This window comes from Anopheles coluzzii, chromosome 3, assembly GCF_943734685.1.
Source record: "Anopheles coluzzii chromosome 3, AcolN3, whole genome shotgun sequence".
In the NCBI taxonomy this organism is placed as follows: domain Eukaryota; kingdom Metazoa; phylum Arthropoda; class Insecta; order Diptera; family Culicidae; genus Anopheles; species Anopheles coluzzii.
Window position 1 is genome coordinate 86,355,075 of NC_064671.1, and position 18,404 is coordinate 86,373,478.

The 18,404-nt window shown below is 44.1% G+C and overlaps 2 protein-coding genes and 1 long non-coding RNA gene across 3 annotated transcripts; 1 reads left to right on the forward strand and 2 right to left on the reverse strand.

Annotated features, from left to right (window-relative positions):
- Positions 1-8,720: 8,720 nt before the first annotated feature.
- LOC120958943 (uncharacterized) lies at positions 8,721-15,751 on the reverse strand. Its single transcript, XM_049609162.1, has 3 exons — positions 15,636-15,751; positions 14,067-15,571; positions 8,721-9,001 (listed from the first exon to the last, which is right to left on the reverse strand). Exons 1-3 carry the CDS (start codon positions 15,708-15,710, stop codon positions 8,998-9,000), a joined length of 1,584 nt encoding a protein of 527 aa, XP_049465119.1. The 5' UTR covers positions 15,711-15,751; the 3' UTR covers positions 8,721-8,997.
- Positions 8,721-15,765, reverse strand: LOC120958892 (uncharacterized). Its single transcript, XM_040381960.2, has 3 exons — positions 15,682-15,765; positions 10,571-10,616; positions 8,721-10,506 (listed from the first exon to the last, which is right to left on the reverse strand). The coding sequence occupies exons 1-3, from the start codon at positions 15,708-15,710 to the stop codon at positions 8,998-9,000; spliced, it is 1,584 nt and encodes a 527-aa protein (XP_040237894.2). The 5' UTR covers positions 15,711-15,765; the 3' UTR covers positions 8,721-8,997.
- A 113-nt stretch (positions 15,766-15,878) lies between these two features.
- On the forward strand, positions 15,879-17,440 carry LOC120959122 (uncharacterized). Its single transcript, XR_005752135.2, has 4 exons — positions 15,879-16,329; positions 16,403-16,476; positions 16,570-16,872; positions 16,958-17,440. It is a non-coding gene; the product is annotated as an uncharacterized LOC120959122 (long non-coding RNA).
- Positions 17,441-18,404: the final 964 nt, after the last annotated feature.

The following is an 18,404-nucleotide window of genomic DNA, read 5'->3' on the forward strand; positions in this document are numbered from 1 at the left end:
GAAGAACAAAGGTTCAAAATAGCAAAGACATGCAATAGTTAATCGCCAAAACTTAATATATCACATCTATATGGTCAAGTTAGGTGCACACAGTCGACCATGCAAAACGGCAAATTCCCAAACAGCTCTGCATTTTGTTAAGCTCCCCTCCCTCCTCCGGCCTCCTACCCCACATACACAAATCACTGCAAATTGATCAACACAATCAGCGGTGGCAGCGCATGGTCGGCAGCTGTGATTGATTATTTAACATTCGTTATTACCTTTTTACTTTGCGCATAAATTATTACCATACAACAAGCAGTGTGGCAGTGTATCAACGAAACAAAAAAGGGGGTACAAAGCCCTCCCCACTCCTCCTACCTAATCAGCCGGACAGCGCGCATGCCGACAGAATTTCCATCCCACCGATCGATGACAATTTTTCTGTACCATTAGGGAGGAAAGCATTATCTAACGCTGTGGCGTACCTTCCTTCTCCTTGTGCATTGCATTGCACGGCTCAATTACTTGCATACATTAAAAGTGCACGCTGCTGCACTTCAATTCCATCGCAATCGGGTGCACAACAGTGGCCTGGTGGGTTGGAGGGTGGAGATCATTTATCGTGACACAGATACCCCGAGCCGTGTTCGATAATAATCACTTTCTAGCCGAGCCGGAGGACTGTGTGTGTTTGTGTGCCCATGCCCTCTTCATTCCTTCCATTTCTCTTGATTATGTTCTGTTTACAACTATTCTCCCGTCCGAGCTGCACCCGCCACGGTGTGTCGCGTTTATGTCATGCTCGCGCGCGTAAAAGTGCATGCGCGCGCACACACAAAACAATCCAGTTGCGGGGTAGTATAGGTGGTGGTTTGAAAAATTCGTATTTAGAGCAGAGACAGTTAGCCCTTGCCTCCGCAGAGAAGAAAACTGCACTTTACCGTTCGTGTATTACGCCACCGTGACACACACACACACACACCCGAATGCTTTTGTGGGCCATGTGCTGGTGTCGATAGCGTGCAGCTATGCCACCAGGGGTGTCCTTTTTGGAGCAAACACCAGCGTGGTTCGCTAGATATCATTGGCGGTTTCAAAGCGCACGTGGTGGTCAAAAACGCAGAGCGCGTTACGCCGCGTTACGCCGCGCGTAAACGGTTTGGCTCATTGCGCACCGTGAGGGCATTGTTTGGGAAGAGGCTATTGTTTTACAGGGAAGGGGGCTAGTTTATATTAGATTGAACAACGAAACGAATTAAGAGCAATTTGTCTTTGGATGAGTCCCTTTAACAGCATGTTAGATCACACCAACGTCACTGGCCTGGGCCTGATGCGGCAGAACGCGCATGCTGCAAGTATATTGCGCACGGCGTTGTCTCTTATAACGCGCGAAGCAAGAACACGCTGGTTGAACATTTCCATACCAGCAGAAGCATAATCTATCCGGCCCGATCTGAACTGCTTGGGATCTGCGAGCAAGTCGGAATTAACGAGCGATGGCGGTTTATTTAAGCCCACCCCACTTTCCCCCAGCTTGGCCGTAGTCTTGGCACCGCGGAAGGTGAAACGCCATAAAAGGACGCGACGTGGGAGAAATGGGAGTGCATGCGTGCGCTGGAGCCCTTCACATTGCACGGTGTCACCCTGGGAAAGCTGACACACATTATTGCATCATAAGAATGTGTGAATCGGAGCGTGTGGGAATCGGATCGAATCAATACATGCGGCCAATCCGTTTGCTACGTCGGTTTTGATCAAAATCGATCTCGCAGCATTGCCGTATCCCAAAGATTTATATTCCACATCGCCATTGAATGCATTATGTTTGCCTTCAAAACGCTCATTCAATGTTGTTTCTTCTCCCTTCGAGGTTCCGAAGTTGTGCAACTCAGGCTGCTGGCGTGAACAAGATGTTTCAACTCGGTACAATCCGCCACTGGGACCTAGGGCCGGATCTAAACGCGCCAGCCCTTAATTGACCGGGGAAATAATTCAATCTCTTCAAAGCACCCGTCGGGCCTATTGGATGAGGTTTAATTAATTACCCCACGCCCCGAATTGGCTCCATAAGCCTCCAATTGGTGTCCGGAGCGTGTAGTTTGAGAAAAGAAATGCCTTAATTACACCCTTTACACACCCTGTCCGCTGGCTGGCCGCTAGAAGCGAAGGTAATGATGTCTGCATTTCGGTCGTGATGCGTTCATTAGCTTTGGCCAATAAATCTCGCCCAGTTTCAAGCATATCGCGACTTGCGCCTGCAAGTGAAAGAACGTACGCTGGTGGAGGGGAGTTTGATAACCAAATGGGAACTCCTTTTCTAGGCACTGGAACAGCAGGAACGAAACGTTTGGGTGGATGAGTGAAGGCGAAGTAGATAATAAGACACGGAACAAATTCATTCCACGGGTTGATAAGGTGACACCGAAAAGTTAGAGGAACCGGAAAGAGTGAAAGTGCTTTCACTCGTTTTTGTATTCATTCTTATGGTTATTAGCTATTTCTGCAAAGTCATCTCATAGGATCAGGTTCATCTTTATTTATTTATTAATTATTTATAGAATTGATTTATCATTATTTATTGGTTGATGTTATTATTTTATATTTTGTTTTTATTTAGTAACTTATGTATTCACTTATTTATGTGTTTATTGTTTTATTTATTAATTTGTTTGTATGACAATTCACTAGTTTATTTTGAATGGATATATTTTGATTGATTTGTACGTTTATGTATTTGTTTTTTGTTTTTAATTGATTTAATTCATTTGTTTTTCGCTTTCTTATAGTTTCACAATTTACTTAGTCATTGATTTATCAACATTCGCCTCTTTAATTCAAAAATTTTATCTTATTTTCAAGCTTGTTTGTCACTGTTTGTCTTTTCTGTTAGTTTTTTACCTTTTTCTCATCGACCTTTTGTAGTGTACTAGTTAAAATGGCCCGGTTACAGGGCTACGCAACGTTTATTGGGCGGTATATAAGAACTTTACATCATTCAATCATTTCGTTTTTGGATCCTTTGTAAACAAATTTTGTTCTTTGCTTATATTATTTTCTTCTATTTAATATACTACAAATTAAATTCTGGGTGGTGTACCTGTTGGAATAAATTTTTTTTTTATCCAAATTCACACTGTTTGCGATAAATTTGCTTTACCTTTTGGATCATATGTTCCAGGTAATATCAAGTCCCGTGGTATCTTGGCATACGCCTTATTGAAACCCGGGAATATCATATGCCGTACGGAAATACGGAGCAGAAATTTTGCGAACTCTTTCGGCTCTTCAGCATCTTGAACAGTCTGGGCTGTCTGCATATGCATGTTTTCCCGCACACGCAATACCCTAAATTTTCCCAACAGCATGTTGAGTCGGATGCACTGCTGCAGGACCTGGTCATTAATATCACGCGGGATGATTGGCAGTATCCTTCGGAAATCACCAAATAGTAGAAGCACCTTATTACCAAACGTTTGGCGATTACCCATAACATCCTGCAGGACGCGATCCAAGGCGCGAGCTTCTAGAGCATAGCGGCTGTTCATGGATGTCTCGTTCCATACGATCCGTGATGCCTGTTTCAACAATTCAGCCTGTGCTAACTGTACACGGATGTTATAGGAACTGTTCCAGCGTCCAGCAAGTTCGCGTGTGCGCAAAAATAGTTTCGAGCAGAAACGGGTTCACAGTGCCACCAGGACCATCAAGGAAAAATATTTGTCCAGTATGTGTCTCCTCTCGGATTGATTGTTTTGTCAACCCGTAGCTGTCCACTGCTGCGGTAATTACATCTTACACCGTTTGTAGTTCGTTGATCAATCGGTTCACGTTTACTACAATAATATGTTGTCCAGCACATCGAAAGCATAAGAGTGCTTCACGTTCACCAGGGAAAATATTTCTGCAGCGGATATGGCGCATTGTAGCAGGTCTGGCTGTATCTGCTCAAAGTTGGCTAAATGCGGCATATTCGGAAACATCGTCAGCGCCTTCCGCGGCGTCTTTTCGCACAGGTACTGATTAATAAATCGTAGCGCTTTGAGGTTCTCGACAGCTTGCTGCAGTCAATTCTATTTGTAGTCTTCGGCGGTGTACTGATCCTGATTTGTCGGTGAGCAAAGTGGTTCACGTCCACGTCCTACAATAACCAAGGATTCTGGGACATTCCCTTCGACAATTTTTTTCGCGTCGTGTATTTGCGGCCTTACACAACTTCATATACGTATGTTTGTTTATGGTTTGTTGTTTTTCGTCCAACGCCTACATCGATGAATCGCTATGTGCACCGAAGTGTGCAAGGAACCAACACGGTACAAAAATCATCCAAGCTATCCGCACCTAACATCAACTCACTAAGCAACATCGTCTCACTATAGAGTGAAAAAGTAACGCTCTATAGTGAGAGATTGAAAATGAGAACCTTTTTGTAAAATTTGTTATAGGATTTGTTTTTTTAAACATTTTTTTATTTTTTTTTACTTTTCAATTAGTAATTTGTTTCCTCTTGCATTATTGCTAGTAGTTTTCTTTTGTTTCTTCTATTGACTATTTTTGTTTTAATTTTTCTGTTTCTGTTTTGTCTCTTATGAGACAGTTTGTTTATGTGCTTTTCTGTTGTTTTTTATTATTGTTAACTGTGGGAACTATTTTAGACCATATCTCTAAATGTTTGAGTCACTTTGTTGGCCTTGTCGCCTTGGCCAAGTAACAAAAATCTTAAAAATGAGTCTCGTATAAATCCAACAATTATTTTTTATTATTGGTTTGGTACTGTTTACTCAGCAATAGTTTTATTAGTACAACTGAAATACTTCTTATTCTTCTTCTTCTTTCCAGTGAAAACAATTGCTACCATTTCGTTCCAATCAGACTTCTTAGGCTTATTAAGTACAACTGAACTGGATAATCAGCCCTCCACAATACTCTCCATTACTCGCTGCTCCTCGCTCGAGCATTCTGTTTAAATTCTTTTCAATGATTGGTCGCAACAACAGCAAAAAGTTTATTATTTAACGCCCATTCCGATTATGACAGTATACGTGTCAACATTCAATTACTTTCATTATATGCTGCGCAACCTTTGCTCTCCTTAGCGTTCCTTTCGAATCTCACCGCGTGCGGCAAGCGCCCCTTCGGTACTTTCACGGGGGTTCATAAATTAGTCGCCCGAGCGTGGTGCAAATTACATCATCGCAATTTACACTGGCCACGCATTCCACCGGCAGCCCGTAGCCGTGCTGCTACCGATATGTTTGCGGCCAAAAATTGTACCTACCCACAAAAGATTCCTATCCCCTATCCCCAATACCAACCGCGTATTCTGTGGTCGCCAGGTCGTGTAAAATCAGGAGCAAACTCCAGCGGAGCAAACACAACAACTGCATAACCCCCAGCCACCGCCACCGCCGGCTGAAACGGTCCAATTCAACAGGGATGGTCCTTTATTTCTTGCGCTTTAGCATACATTGGCTACCCTTTCCTGCGCATCGTCCTGCGTTCCTTTCTCCCTCTGCCGACTTTCCCATCACAGGAGAAAGGCCCTTTCATCAATCACCACCACCACCGTTCGGGTCGGGAATTATGTCTCGCGCGCTAAATTGTGCAGCTCGCAAGGTTTGGTGGCGGCCGGGACCTACCGCGCCATTAGAAGGAGGAGGTGGAGGAGCGTCTAATTTATCATCGCCCCAAAGGAGGACCGTGAAAGGCGGGTTCAAATGTCAAAATACTTACCCAATTGAATGTAGGGCAGCTTCCCGCGGGCGATGCCGATGTGCCGAAACAGTCGTAAGCTTGCAGTAAATATTTAAAGTGAATATGACGTATGATCTAATAAAACCATCGTTTGGCACATTCACACCTTTAGCTGCCGGGTTGTTGATCGGAACCATGTTGGATGGTTGTTGCCGACAGTGGCATGATTATTTGAGGAAATGATGCCAACCATGGGTCAGATGGACTGTACCACAAGCAATCAAATAAAGGTATTGAATTAAAACGGTTCATAATAAGAGTGACCTTAAACGAATGATAAATTAAATTTCCATACTAAAACAATGAGAACTACGAATCGTCACTGGCTATTTGCTGCATTTTATTAATCTTTATATTGCTATCCTTTTCTGTTGCGTCAACTTTTTACCATACAAGCATTTTATAAAGTAAAAAACACTGTTTTCCAGGTCTGTTTCTAATGTGAACTGCATTGTTCAACAATTTGCTAGATGTTTTTATAACAGCCCAGCTGTCACAAATAATGACAGCTGTTGAAAAACATCTTACAAACTTTGAACAATGCTGTTTACAATAAGAACTTTGCCGGAAAACAGGACGTTGAGGATCGTTCTTGAGTTGGGCAAAATTCACAAAAAACCGAACCTGGGTTCAGACAAGTGATGTGCTATATGGAGCGCACCCACAACTCCAGACGACTCCGGGCCTTTTCGGACGATTCCGAACGACTCCGGATATTGCAGCGCGGACCTACCTTCCGGAGTCGATTCCGAATTTATCGGTGTCGGATCGGAGTCGACTCCGGATTTTTGCTAACTTTACCCATCACTAGTTCAGACTAGGCATGGGACAATTGTGCGAGACCTATGCCGCACACTCAGTTCATTATAGTGTGCGGTTGATCGCCGCACGCGAAAAAGTGAACGGGTAGGTCTTCCGCACGCATACAGAACTAACTGAAATGTGCTCTGAACAAGATGCAAGATAACTGTCGGTGTCATAGACTGAACGAAAAAAAAACATTCGTTTTGGGTCGGCAGAATTTGTTACACACAACGACACAAGAAGATCGATCGCACTTTGCGCGAGAAAGAATGCACATATTGCTAGCGTGGTCAGATTGATCAATCGCACACAGCCGCACAAAAAGAACTCCTGCCGCACACTGACCCCTGAGTGAGTGCTGAGTGAGAAAGAACACTCATAGCCGATGGGTCATTCGCACACAGCCGCACGCATGTTTGGTTGGGTCAGTCGCACACATACCGCACGCGTGTTCAGTTGGGTCAGTCGCACACTACCGCACCAAAAGAACTCTTGTCGCACACTGCCGCACGCGCGTTCAGTTAGTTCAGTCGCACACTGCCGCACTCGTATTCAGTGGGGTCAGTCGCACACTACCGCACCAAAAGAACTCTTGTCGCACACTGTCGCACGCGCGTTCAGTTAGTTCAGTCGCACAAAAAGAACTCGTTAAGCGCACAGCAACATAAAAGAGAAAGCTTGTAGATTTTACTCGTTTAGATCAGTTTTCGTTACAAATCAACTTAAGTATATACAGTCTGTACTCGAGCTACGTTTTCTAAGTTCTTGTGTGCAATTAGTATAATTGGCTCAAAGGATTCTCAAATGCAAGATAAATTACTGTTTTACCAAAAATTTGAGAGCCTCTTAAAAACCAGAAATTTTCAAATTTTCTGCATGAATTGTTATACATAAATGGTTTAATGTAAAAACCTAGTTACCTAGTTATGCATGAACCGCGTATCTCGGACTGACTGTATTTATAATTAAAAATGCAGCATTAAAAGCAAAATTTTCTGTTCTTGCATTAAAATCTCGATAAAATGAAACATGATATTTTTAAAAATGGTACTTAGCTCCAATTGAGCGACTGACCTACCGCACGCGTTCAGTTCATCATACTGAACGAACTACATCGCACGCGTTCACTGAAAAGAATCAAATTGCCCAAGCCTAGTTCAGACGTCTTCCATCAAATTTTGGAACCAGTTCCGAAGGGATTCAATCATTCGAAGTCGGAAAGAGCCGGAATCGTCGAAATTATCAAGAATCGTCAGAATCGTCAGGAATCGTCCGAAATCGACCGGAATGTTTGTTTGAATGTTTTTGTTTGAATGTTTTTCCGTAGTTTTATTGTTCTTAACCGACCCGGGTTGCAATTCTAAAATTGCAGGAGTAATAAAAAGTTTCAGAAGTGGAAACAGTTCCAAAATTTTGGTGAGAATAGATCGTTTACCAGTGCATTTGAAACCTAGCCGGTTATCAATACAATCGTAGCTGCATACGGCCCTAACGCCTATTCTCATTCTCGAATGCGTATCCGATTCCGGAGTCGATTCTGATTTGGAAGACGATTGCGATTTTGTTTCTTCATTCTTTCGGACCATATCCTCATGTTGCAAACGCGACACCTTTATTTTATGAATTTTATTTAATTCAATTTCTCCTTACGAGCGATCACCACGTCGATCACTTTTTCAAACTTAACGGATAGTATTTTCATATTTAAAATGAGCAAACCACTCAAAACGCTTGTTACCCTTTTCAAGTGCCCTGGCGACGTGCATCGGCGCGATAAACAGCATAAGTCAGGGAATATGTCACGCATCCAGTGAGTCCATCTGGCTCTTCTTGACATGTACGATCAAAAAAAAATCAAACCTAAAACACAGACTCGTTACCAATATCAACCGGCCACTTGAAAATGCAGGGATACATTCTAAACATGCACCAGAAGATTCTAGTGTTAGGTACAGTTCTGCCGAAAGGAAAATCCCTACGACCGTAAAGAGTACGTAAACGGCGAAATTGAAGAAAAAATTATAAGGTCAAAATGCGAATGTTTTAATTAAACTCACTTCTGGAAAATACTTTACTAACGTTATAAATAAGTAACTAATTTACTAATAAGGTTTACTAATTCAAGGTTGAGGAAGGGATGTTCGATTATCCAAGAAAACGATGAGGTAGAAAGCCTTGAATTAGAAAAAGTTTATAATAAATCATTTATTCATTCCTATAGTTCATCAAGAGTGGATGTGCATGTGCCCTGAACTCCTTTAATCCTATTTTAGATGACAGATTAATCCTTCCACAATAAGATCAGTATTAATTCCAAAATCTATCAAAACAGACAAGTAGCCACCTCCCACAAGAAAAAAAACGGAAATAATTTTAATTGCCAACGTTAGTGCGATAAACGTTGTGACGTAGGATGGCAAAGTAAAACAAATCAACAAAAGCAAGTTTTTGTTTTCTTTACCTTAAGGAACTTACATTTCTATAGGAATATTTGAGTAAAATGGACCTCTGCTCACGGAAGTGTAGGCTCAGACGTGCATAATCACCCTCCATCATGCATTTGCTAATATCACGTATAAATATTTCATAAAAACCGAGCTCCATGAGTTCCAATTTAACCATCCGTTTGGGAAGCCGAAGCGGCAAGGTCATTTTTGACATGTATCCTGGAAAAATAACCAACCGTCTCAGCTGGGGCAAGCGAGGCAGATATTTCGAAAATTGCTGATTAACATTTTCCACCACAAGCGTTTTCAGAGCAGACAGCTTGGGCAGGCAGGCGTAAACATCCACGTAGTCCATAGCGAGCCACAAAAAGTTTAGCTGACTGCTGAGCTGTCCTGCGAGAAGATCACATATTTGATCGACCTTCGATGGATCGGGTGTGATCTTTAGCCACTTGATCGACGTCAGCTCCGCCAACGATGGCCAATCGATTTTCATGTCGTACAACAGAAGCCTCTCCAGCCGGGGCAAGCGAACGCCTGTGAACGATAGAATATCGGCACTGCAGCATATGCTCAACTGTTGCAGCATGTTCAGGTTCGATAGGTGGCGCAACGGATTCGGACCGATACTAGCCAAGTACATCAAATGCAGATCCTTCAGCTGAACGCATGATTCGCAGATGGCCTGCAGCACCTCACTCGATGCGATGCTAGCGTGGTAGTACAGTTTCTTAAGCTGCTTCAAATGCCGGTAAAATTCGATCTTTTCGATAGAACCGATACTAGTAGCTTGCTCTAAAAGACGTGATGAAAAGATCATCCTACCATCATCATCATCATCATCATCAGGATGCCAAATCATGAGCTCCTCCAACTGCTTTAGCTTCCAGTAGGGTTCTTCGCCTCCGTGCTCTATGTACTGCTTACCAACGATGGTCTCCACATCCAGTGAAGAAACAATATCCAGCACGCGAAGATTGGGACAGTCGATGACCTCAGGTAGACTTACATGCAGCACCAGCTTGTGCAGTGAACGATTAACAACCTTCAGCTCTTTAAATGAATGCAAACATTTGGAGCCATTAGCTGGATGAACCAAGTGTAGCTCCTGCAGGCATCCCATCTTTACCACCGCCTTCGATATCTTTACGGCGAACGTCTGTAAATGTTTCCCCAATCCGACCCTTAGTACGACCAATTGCTCGAGCCAGGACGGCACTAGTAGCTTGCTGAGCACGAGATTCATTTGATGCGTTTCAAACGGTTTTCCCAGCAGATCAATATTGACCTTGCTGTAGCGGCGCTTGGTCCAATCGAGCATTTTGGCTGCTTCTGTTAAGTGTACCTTTGCACGGGCACTGCAATCGGCATACCACGTATCTTCATCTGACCACTCACCAATGCGCAGGGTAAATCGTGCAGCGCCGTATTCGGAAATCAGACGCTCCCAGTAGCGGCAGGTAAGTGAGACATCTCTTAGCGAATAAATGCAGAGATAGTCAAAAATGGTGTACATTATCTGGAAAGTGAAATGGAGGAGTAAAATCATCGTGATTTGAGTGGAAAGTCTGACCTTTGCTTACCTCTTGTGGCAGCTCATTGATGTGCAATTTGGGCGGGGACGAATACCTCGCGCATTTTCTTCTCGGACGGCTCATGCTTGGTTTAGATTACCTATGAGTATGTTGCGCGGTGATCTTTTCGTATGCAGATTTCCGACACGCCGATCGGGACGGTGTAGGTTCAAAATCTCCATAACAAACACACAAACAGTGCATTGATAAGTTCCAAGACATCCAGCTGTCAAAGTGTTGGATTGTGTATAGCAGCTATTTCAGTTCTTGAATTCAAACGGGCAGGTGTGTCGTTCCAAAGCGACAAACTCTAGCCGAGCGATTGAATCCAACGCAAGCGCTACAGATTATGCTTAACCCTAACACTGGCAACCAAAAAACATCATATTCCAGGTAACCGGGCTACCCGTGTAGCCAGCGACTTTGGAAGCTTATAACTTTTGAATGCGCAATCCAATATCGATGCAATATCCTGATGAAAATTAAACAAACCAATGCAGTTTCTATAACTGTGCATACCCATATAACCAGCTCGTACTTTGTGGCTGATTAAGAGATCGACGGTACTTTGCGAAACTATGGAGCTTTTTAACAGGCACATGGTACTATTTGGAACTTTGCGGCTGATTAGCACTATGTGTAGGGTTCACGATGGAACTTGAAAGCTTGTAAAGAAAGGGTACCGAACTTGGTGGAACTTTATAGCTTTTTAATGCATGACATCGGTACAAGGTGGCTCTTGTCAAATTGTCAAAGTCTGACGCCGTCAATCATCTCATTGCTGCTGCACAAGTTAGATTAGTTCTTTGAAGAAGGGATTTTGATGGAAGTGATTGTGATTGTGACAGTAAATTGTGTGACATTTTGTATAATTCATGAATATTAAGGATTTAAAAACACATACACATGTACACAAACAAAGAGCAGTCCCCCACATAGACGAACATAAACGCATAGAATACAACATCTCAAACAACATTGATGATGCTCTATCTTATAACAAACTCCATCAAAAGAACCTCCTCAAATTTCTGAAAGACACAGACCTATTCAACAAAATATAATCAAATCAACCCAACTCCACACTAGAGATGGGTTCTGCGGATCGCACCCACGGTTCCGCTCCGGTTCCGGCAAGTATGATTCCGATTCCGATTCCAGAGAGAAGGAATCCCTAGTTCCACCGGAATCGTCCGGAATCTTCCAGAATCTGCCGGAATCGTCCGGAATCGTCGGAATCGTCCGGAATCTTCGGAATCGCCCGGGATCGTCCGGATTCGTCTGGAATCGTCTAAAGTCGTCTGGAATCGTGCGGAGTCATTCGAATCGTTTGGAATCGTCTGAAATCGTCCGGAATCGTCGTAATCGTCCGGAATCGTCAGAACGGTCGGAATCGACCGGAATCGGCTGGAATCGCTCGGAATCGACCGGAATCGACCGGAATCGTCCGGAATCGTGCGGAATCGTAGTCAATCAATAGTAGTGAATAGTAGAGCCGATTCCGGGCGATTCCGACTGTTCCGACGATTCCAGACGATTCAAATTCACGTTCCGGCCGCCATGCATATGTCAATGCTGTCTGTCGTACATTTAAGCCAGGAATGTCGCGCACTAAGTTCCTCAATATCGTTCGACATGTACGCTAGCTTCTTGTGTTACTGTTTGTATCTATTTGTATTAGGTTATGCACTGCATAAATTACATGAAATGAAATGGCATTCCGACGATTCTAGACGATTCCGGACGATTCCGGACGATTCCGGGCGATTCCGGGCGATTCCGGGCGATCTGGGCGATTCCGGTCAATTCTGAGCGATTCCGGGCGATTCCGGCCGATTCCAGACGATTCCGGACGGTTCCAACGACTCCGCACGATTCCGGCGATTCCAGACGATTCCGGACGATTCCGGGCGGTTCCGGCTTGTCGGATTGAACCTACCCTTCGGAACTGGGTCCGAAATTTGTTGGAATCGTCCGGACCCAGTTCCGCTTTTTTGTGCGTTTTGCCCAACTCTTCTCCACACCAATAATCTTCCTGCAAAGAGATGAATGTAGTCGCAAGACTCAAAATCTCTATAAACAAATCTTACCACTACTACTACACAAACAAAACAAATCCTGTTGTTTATTTCATCGATGACGCTTGCTTGAAAATAAAACACAAAGAAAAATAATCCCCGGTACCGTAGCATAAGGAAGCTGCTTAAGCGCTGTTTGAAAGACCCACCTAGAACTTTGATGCTGTTTAACTATTGCAAAAGGCGAATTAGAGCAGCGATCTTTAGCGTGCCAAAATGAGCTGCTTAAGCAATTCTGGCTATTTGGGTATGTAAAATTCCATATAATTTCCCTTTTGATCGAATGTTAAAATCTATTTCAAAAGGTTCCAAGCTGTTATTTTAACTCAGAATCGTATCAAATAATGAATTAAATGGCTAAAACCACTCACTACTTGCAAAATTATACGAAAATTAGTGATATTTTGGCTGGAAAATCACAAGAATCGACTTACGCGGAAATTCGAGATACGCGGTTTTTTGCGGCCGTTTTCGGTCCCCATTAACCGTGTATCTCGGGGACCGCCTGTAGAAAGAGCAAGAGCAATGCAGATATTTTCGTTAATTTTGATCTTTTTCATTAAAATCACCGGATAAATTTAAATTTTAACGAAACATTGACGAAGCCAAGAAAGAGTTACGCAGTGTTTTATGCCCTGGAATGACTGCGGTATGGAAAGCTAAAAGTAATACTTTTAGGCATACTTTTAACGGTTTCTGAACAAGGTTGTGCTACTTGGGATATAGCCTTCTAACTATCCGAGCAAAAATATATATATGAATGGTCGTGTGGTCAAGATACGTGGGTAGTATCAAAATACGGATGTTTTAATTAAACTCTAAATAACTATAGAGGTTAACTAATTCAAGGTTGAGGACGGAATGTTGATATCAAGCTCGCCAGGCTCCGGTGGGCTAGCCATGTTGTACCCATGGAAACGGACGACCCAGTCCGTAAAGTCTTTTTAGGCCGTCCACAAGGACAAAGGAGGCGTGATAGGCCCAATCTGAGGTGGCAAGATGGCGTGGAGGCATCCGCTGTTAAGGCTGGGATAACGGACTTGCAGACGAAGGCGCGAGACCGTGAGCGGTTTCGGACACTCTTGAGGCAGGCCAAGACCGCAAAGCGGTTGTAGCGCCGGATAAGTAAGTAAGTAAGAAAGCCTTAAATTAGAAAAAGTTTATAATAAATCATTTATTCATTCCTATAGTTCATCAAGAGTGGATGTGTATTACCCTGAACTCTTATAGTACTACCTTATATGATAGATTAATCCTTCCACAATAAAACCTGTTTTGATTCCAAAATCTATCAGAACAGACAAGTAGCCACCTCCCACAAGAAAAAAACGGAAATAATTTCTATTGCCAACGTTAGTGCGATGAACGTTGCGACGTAGGATGGCAAAGTAAAACAAATCAACAAAAGCAAGTTTTGTTTTCTTTACCTTAAGGAACTTACATGTCTATAGGAATATTTGAGTAATATGGACCTCTGCTCACGGAAGTGATCGCTCAGACGTGCATACTCACCCTCCATCATGCATTTGGTAAAATCATGTTCGAATATTTCAAAAAACCCAAGCTCCATGATTTCCAAGTTAACCATCCGTTTGGGAAGCCGAGCCGGCAAGGTCATTTTTGACATGTATCCTGGAAAAATAACCAAACGTGTCAGCTGAGGCAAGCTAGGCAGATATTTCGAAAATTGCTGATTAACATTTTCCACCACAAGCGTTTTCAGAGCAGACAGCTTGGGTAGGCAGGCGTAAACATCCACGTAGTCCATAGCGAGCCACAAAAAGTTTAGCTGACTGCTGAGCTGTCCTGCAAAAAGATCACATACTTGATCGACCTTCGATGGATCGGGTGTGATCTTTAGCCACTTGATCGAGGACAGCTCCGCCAACGATGGCCAATCGATTTTAATGTCGTACAACAGAAGCCTCTCCAGCCGGGGCAAGCGAACGCCAGCGAAGGATAGAATATCGGCACTGCAGCATATGCTCAACTGTTGCAGCATGTTCAGGTTCGATAGGTGGCGCAACGGATTCGGCCCGATACTAGCCAAGTACAGCAAATGCAGATCCTTCAGCTGAACGCATGATTCGCAGATGGCCTGCAGCACCTCACTCGACACGATGCTAGCGTGGTAGTACAGTTTCTTAAGCTGCTTCAAATGCCGGTAAAATTCGATCTTTTCGATAGAACCGATACTAGTAGCTTGCTCTAAAGGACGTGATGAAAACATCATCCTATCATCATCATCATCAGCAGCAGCATGCCAAATCATGAGCTCCTCCAACTGCTTTAGCTTCCAGTACGGTTCTTCGCCTCCGTGCTCTATGTACTGCTTACCAACGATGGCCTCCACATCCAGTGAAGAAACAATATCCAGCACGCGAAGATTGGGACAGTCGATGACCTCAGGTAGACTTACATGCAGCACCAGCTTGTGCAGTGAACGATTAACAACCTTCAGCTCTTTAAATGAATGCGAACGAATTAAGCCATTAGCTGGGTGAACCAAGTGTAGCTCCTGCAGGCATCCCATCTTTACCACCGCCTTCGATATCTTCACGGCGAACGTCTGCAAATCTTTCCCCAATCCGACCCTTAGTACGACCAATTGCTGGAGCCAGGACGGCACTAGTAGCTTGCTGAGCACGAGATTCATTTGACGCGTTACAAACGGTTCTCCCAGCAGATCAATATTGACCTTGCTGTAGCGGCGCTTGGTCCAATCGAGCATTTTGGCTGCTTCTGTTAAGTGTGCCTCCTCACGGGCCCTCAAATCGGCATAACTCATATTGCCATCTGACCGCACACGGCCAATGCGCAGGGTAAATCGTGTAGCGCCGTATTCGGAAATCAGACGCTCCCAGTAGCGGCAGGTAAGTGAGACATCTCTTAGCGAGTAGATGCAGAGATAGTCAAAAATGGTGTACATTATCTGGAAAGTGGAATGGAGGAGTAAAATCATCGTGATTTGAGTGGAAAGTCTGACCTTTGCTTACCTCTTGTGGCAGATCATTGATGTGCAATTTGGGCGGGGACGAATACCTCGCGCATTTTCTTCGCGGACGGCTCATGCTTGGTTTAGATTACCTATGAGTATGTTGCGCGGTGATCTTCTTTTCATATGCCGATTTCCGATACGCCGATCGGGACGATGTAGGTTCAAAATCTCCATAACAAACACACAAACAGCGCATTGATAAGTTCCAAGACATCCAGCTGTCAGATGCCAAATGTTGAATTGGGTATAGCAGCTCCCGGCAAACAATGCGAGGGTTGGTGAGGTACCTCTCGCTCTAATTTCTCTAGTCTAGTCTAGTTGCCTCGCTTCCTCCTATAGCGATTCTGTCGAGCTGAGCTTTCACGTCCCTCACCACCGATCTCCTTCCTACCCCTCGCCTAAGATCGTCTGACGTCTCGCCTGACACCTTTCGTTGTGTTGGTGCTATGCGGCTGCTGTCACTGTAGAAGTCAGGTTGTGTGTGTGTAAAAAAACGTAAACAGTGTTGTTGGCTGATCAATTTTGGTAAGTTTTTTAATAATTAAGTTCTTAATTTTACGTAAGTAAGTGCCATTTTAGCTAAATTAAGTGGTAGAAGTCCTGCCCAATGCGTGCTGGCTCCGTCGGAAGCGGTACGTGCATGTACCGGCGTAGGAAAGTGGTGTGGTGAACAACACAGCACAAGGCAACGGGTACGTGTTATCCAGCGATTATCATGATTAAGAAACATTATTTTAATAGAATATGGCCACTTTTAACTTGCAGATATAATGCAGAAACGATATGGGCCTGCGGCAGGTGTTTGCGACTGTGCGCTGTGTATGATTGTGTATGATACGGTAAGTTGTAAGTGGGCCACGAAAGAAGAAGAAGATTGTTTGGTGAAGCTAGGGATTAGGATGCTAATCACGGTGTTTATTCCTTTTTTGCAGCCAATTTTCCTCTATCCTGGAACGTGGGCTTACGAGGAACCATTTAAGAACATCCTCCGGAAGCTGTACGGCGACGAGTCGGGCTCTACCAGCACAACACGCTAGAGCCCCAGCCGGCACCGGGTGCCCCGATTGCGCCGTGAGACGGTGTCGAGCGCGCTCGTTAACAACGTTCGGGGCAGGAATTCAACCCTTCGGATCTGCATTATCCGCTGTCCCACAATAGCTGCCGCAGCAACAGGACCGAACCGACCGCACTACTGATTGCGGTCAAATTTCCTGGCAGGAGAAAAAACCCCACAAGTGAGTTACTTCTAGATGCACTATCGCTACATCTGGATCTGTTGTTTTATCTTCCCTCTAAAGCAAATGTTTTATATTCCCTCAGGTGTATCGATTTCATCGACGGCCGCTCGCTGGCAGCACCAACATGCCACCGAATAACCCCAGAAAGGCGACAAACACTCATCACAGTGGCGACAGTGGCAAATTGTTAACGTGAACCCACTTCCGCCCATCTACACGACATCGCGTTAATAGTGTTATTGTGTAAATTGTAAAAAAATTACGTTAATGAGTTAAGATTAATCTTAAGTGCGCTTTAAGGCATACATCGATATGCCTAATTTTAGATTAAGTGTTTTGAAATGCGCGTGTGTGCGAAGGGTCGAAATGAGCGCTAAGCAAACAAAGCGGCCGCGTAGGGCCCCGTGGTCTTGAGGGGCCCCAAAAATGGAACCCACCCCTCGCTCGCTAGTAAAATTTACATTTGTGCTTGTAAACCTACATTTATGAGACTGCCTCCACTCGTATGTGCGGGTTTTATACAACATTTAAGATAAATAAATCTAGTTTATATTCTCATAAAACACTACGCATTTTTAAAGGGGGAATAAACATGATGACATATAGTTAGTTTGTTAGAAGGTTTCTATGCACGTTCACTAGAGGATTTTGTCTGGATATTTGCGGACTGCATTTCGATTACATTGGTTTAACCTGGTGGATCTGGTAGCTTGTAGCGCACCATACTCGTCTGTCCGCGATGGCTAGGCCATGTCATACCCCTGGTACTGAACGATCCAGCCCATAGTCGTTCGCAAGGACAGACAAAAGGAAGCTGTGCATGGTGTGTCAAAAAATGTGTAACAGATGGTAGAATAAGGGTACCTGCGGGTGAGAGAGTCCATTTCTAATTTATTATCAGTTGGTCAGTTTTATTATTATCAGTTTTATTATCAGTTGGTGACACATTCAAATGGATGTGCGCAGATCATGGCCCGAACCTGAGGGCTCACCGTTGAAAAAGGCGCTGTCAGCGTGTGATGTCCTCAATGAGGATCTTGACACGGAACCGAGAGTGGCCATTCTCCCCCTCCAACCCCCCCCCCCCCCCCACCGCATGTGTTTTTGTATGTGGCTTTCTTCTTCTTCTTTTTGATGTAGGTGGCTTTATAATCATGTTTTAAAAGAAATAAATCAAAGAGCTGTTGAACGACGTTTATGCGTTGTTTTGTTGCACATTTTGTGTTATTTTTATGCGGACACGGAAAGAAAAATGAACTGAATGCATTTCAGATGTAAGGGTTGTAAATAAAGGATACATACAGTGGCGGATTAAGGGTATCGGGGGCCCTAGCCGGTAAGACGAATTGAGGCCCCCTGTAAATGGTAAATGGTGGTCCGGGAGGAGGGGGGAGGGTGTTAGCGGCATTAAACTGGCTGTTGGGAGTTTGAACGCCGTCGGGGGGCCCTACGATCATCAGTCACAGGCTCTAAAATTGATTCGCCAGACCCGGGGCCCAAACGTCCATCCTTCCGGGGGCCCTTGTCGC

Coding starts and splice junctions, on each gene's coding strand:
- LOC120958943 (XM_049609162.1), bottom strand. CDS start 15,710: ATGAGCCGTCCGCGAAGAAAATGCGCGAGGTATTCGTCCCCGCCCAAA. Junction 15,572..15,635: donor TCAATGATCTGCCACAAGAG/GTAAGCAAAGGT, acceptor TCCACTTTCCAG/ATAATGTACACCATTTTTGA.
- LOC120958892 (XM_040381960.2), bottom strand. CDS start 15,710: ATGAGCCGTCCGCGAAGAAAATGCGCGAG. Junction 10,617..15,681: donor CCGCGAAGAAAATGCGCGAG/GTATTCGTCCCC, acceptor AAAATGCGCGAG/GTATTCGTCCCCGCCCAAAT. Junction 10,507..10,570: donor TCAATGAGCTGCCACAAGAG/GTAAGCAAAGGT, acceptor TTCACTTTCCAG/ATAATGTACACCATTTTTGA.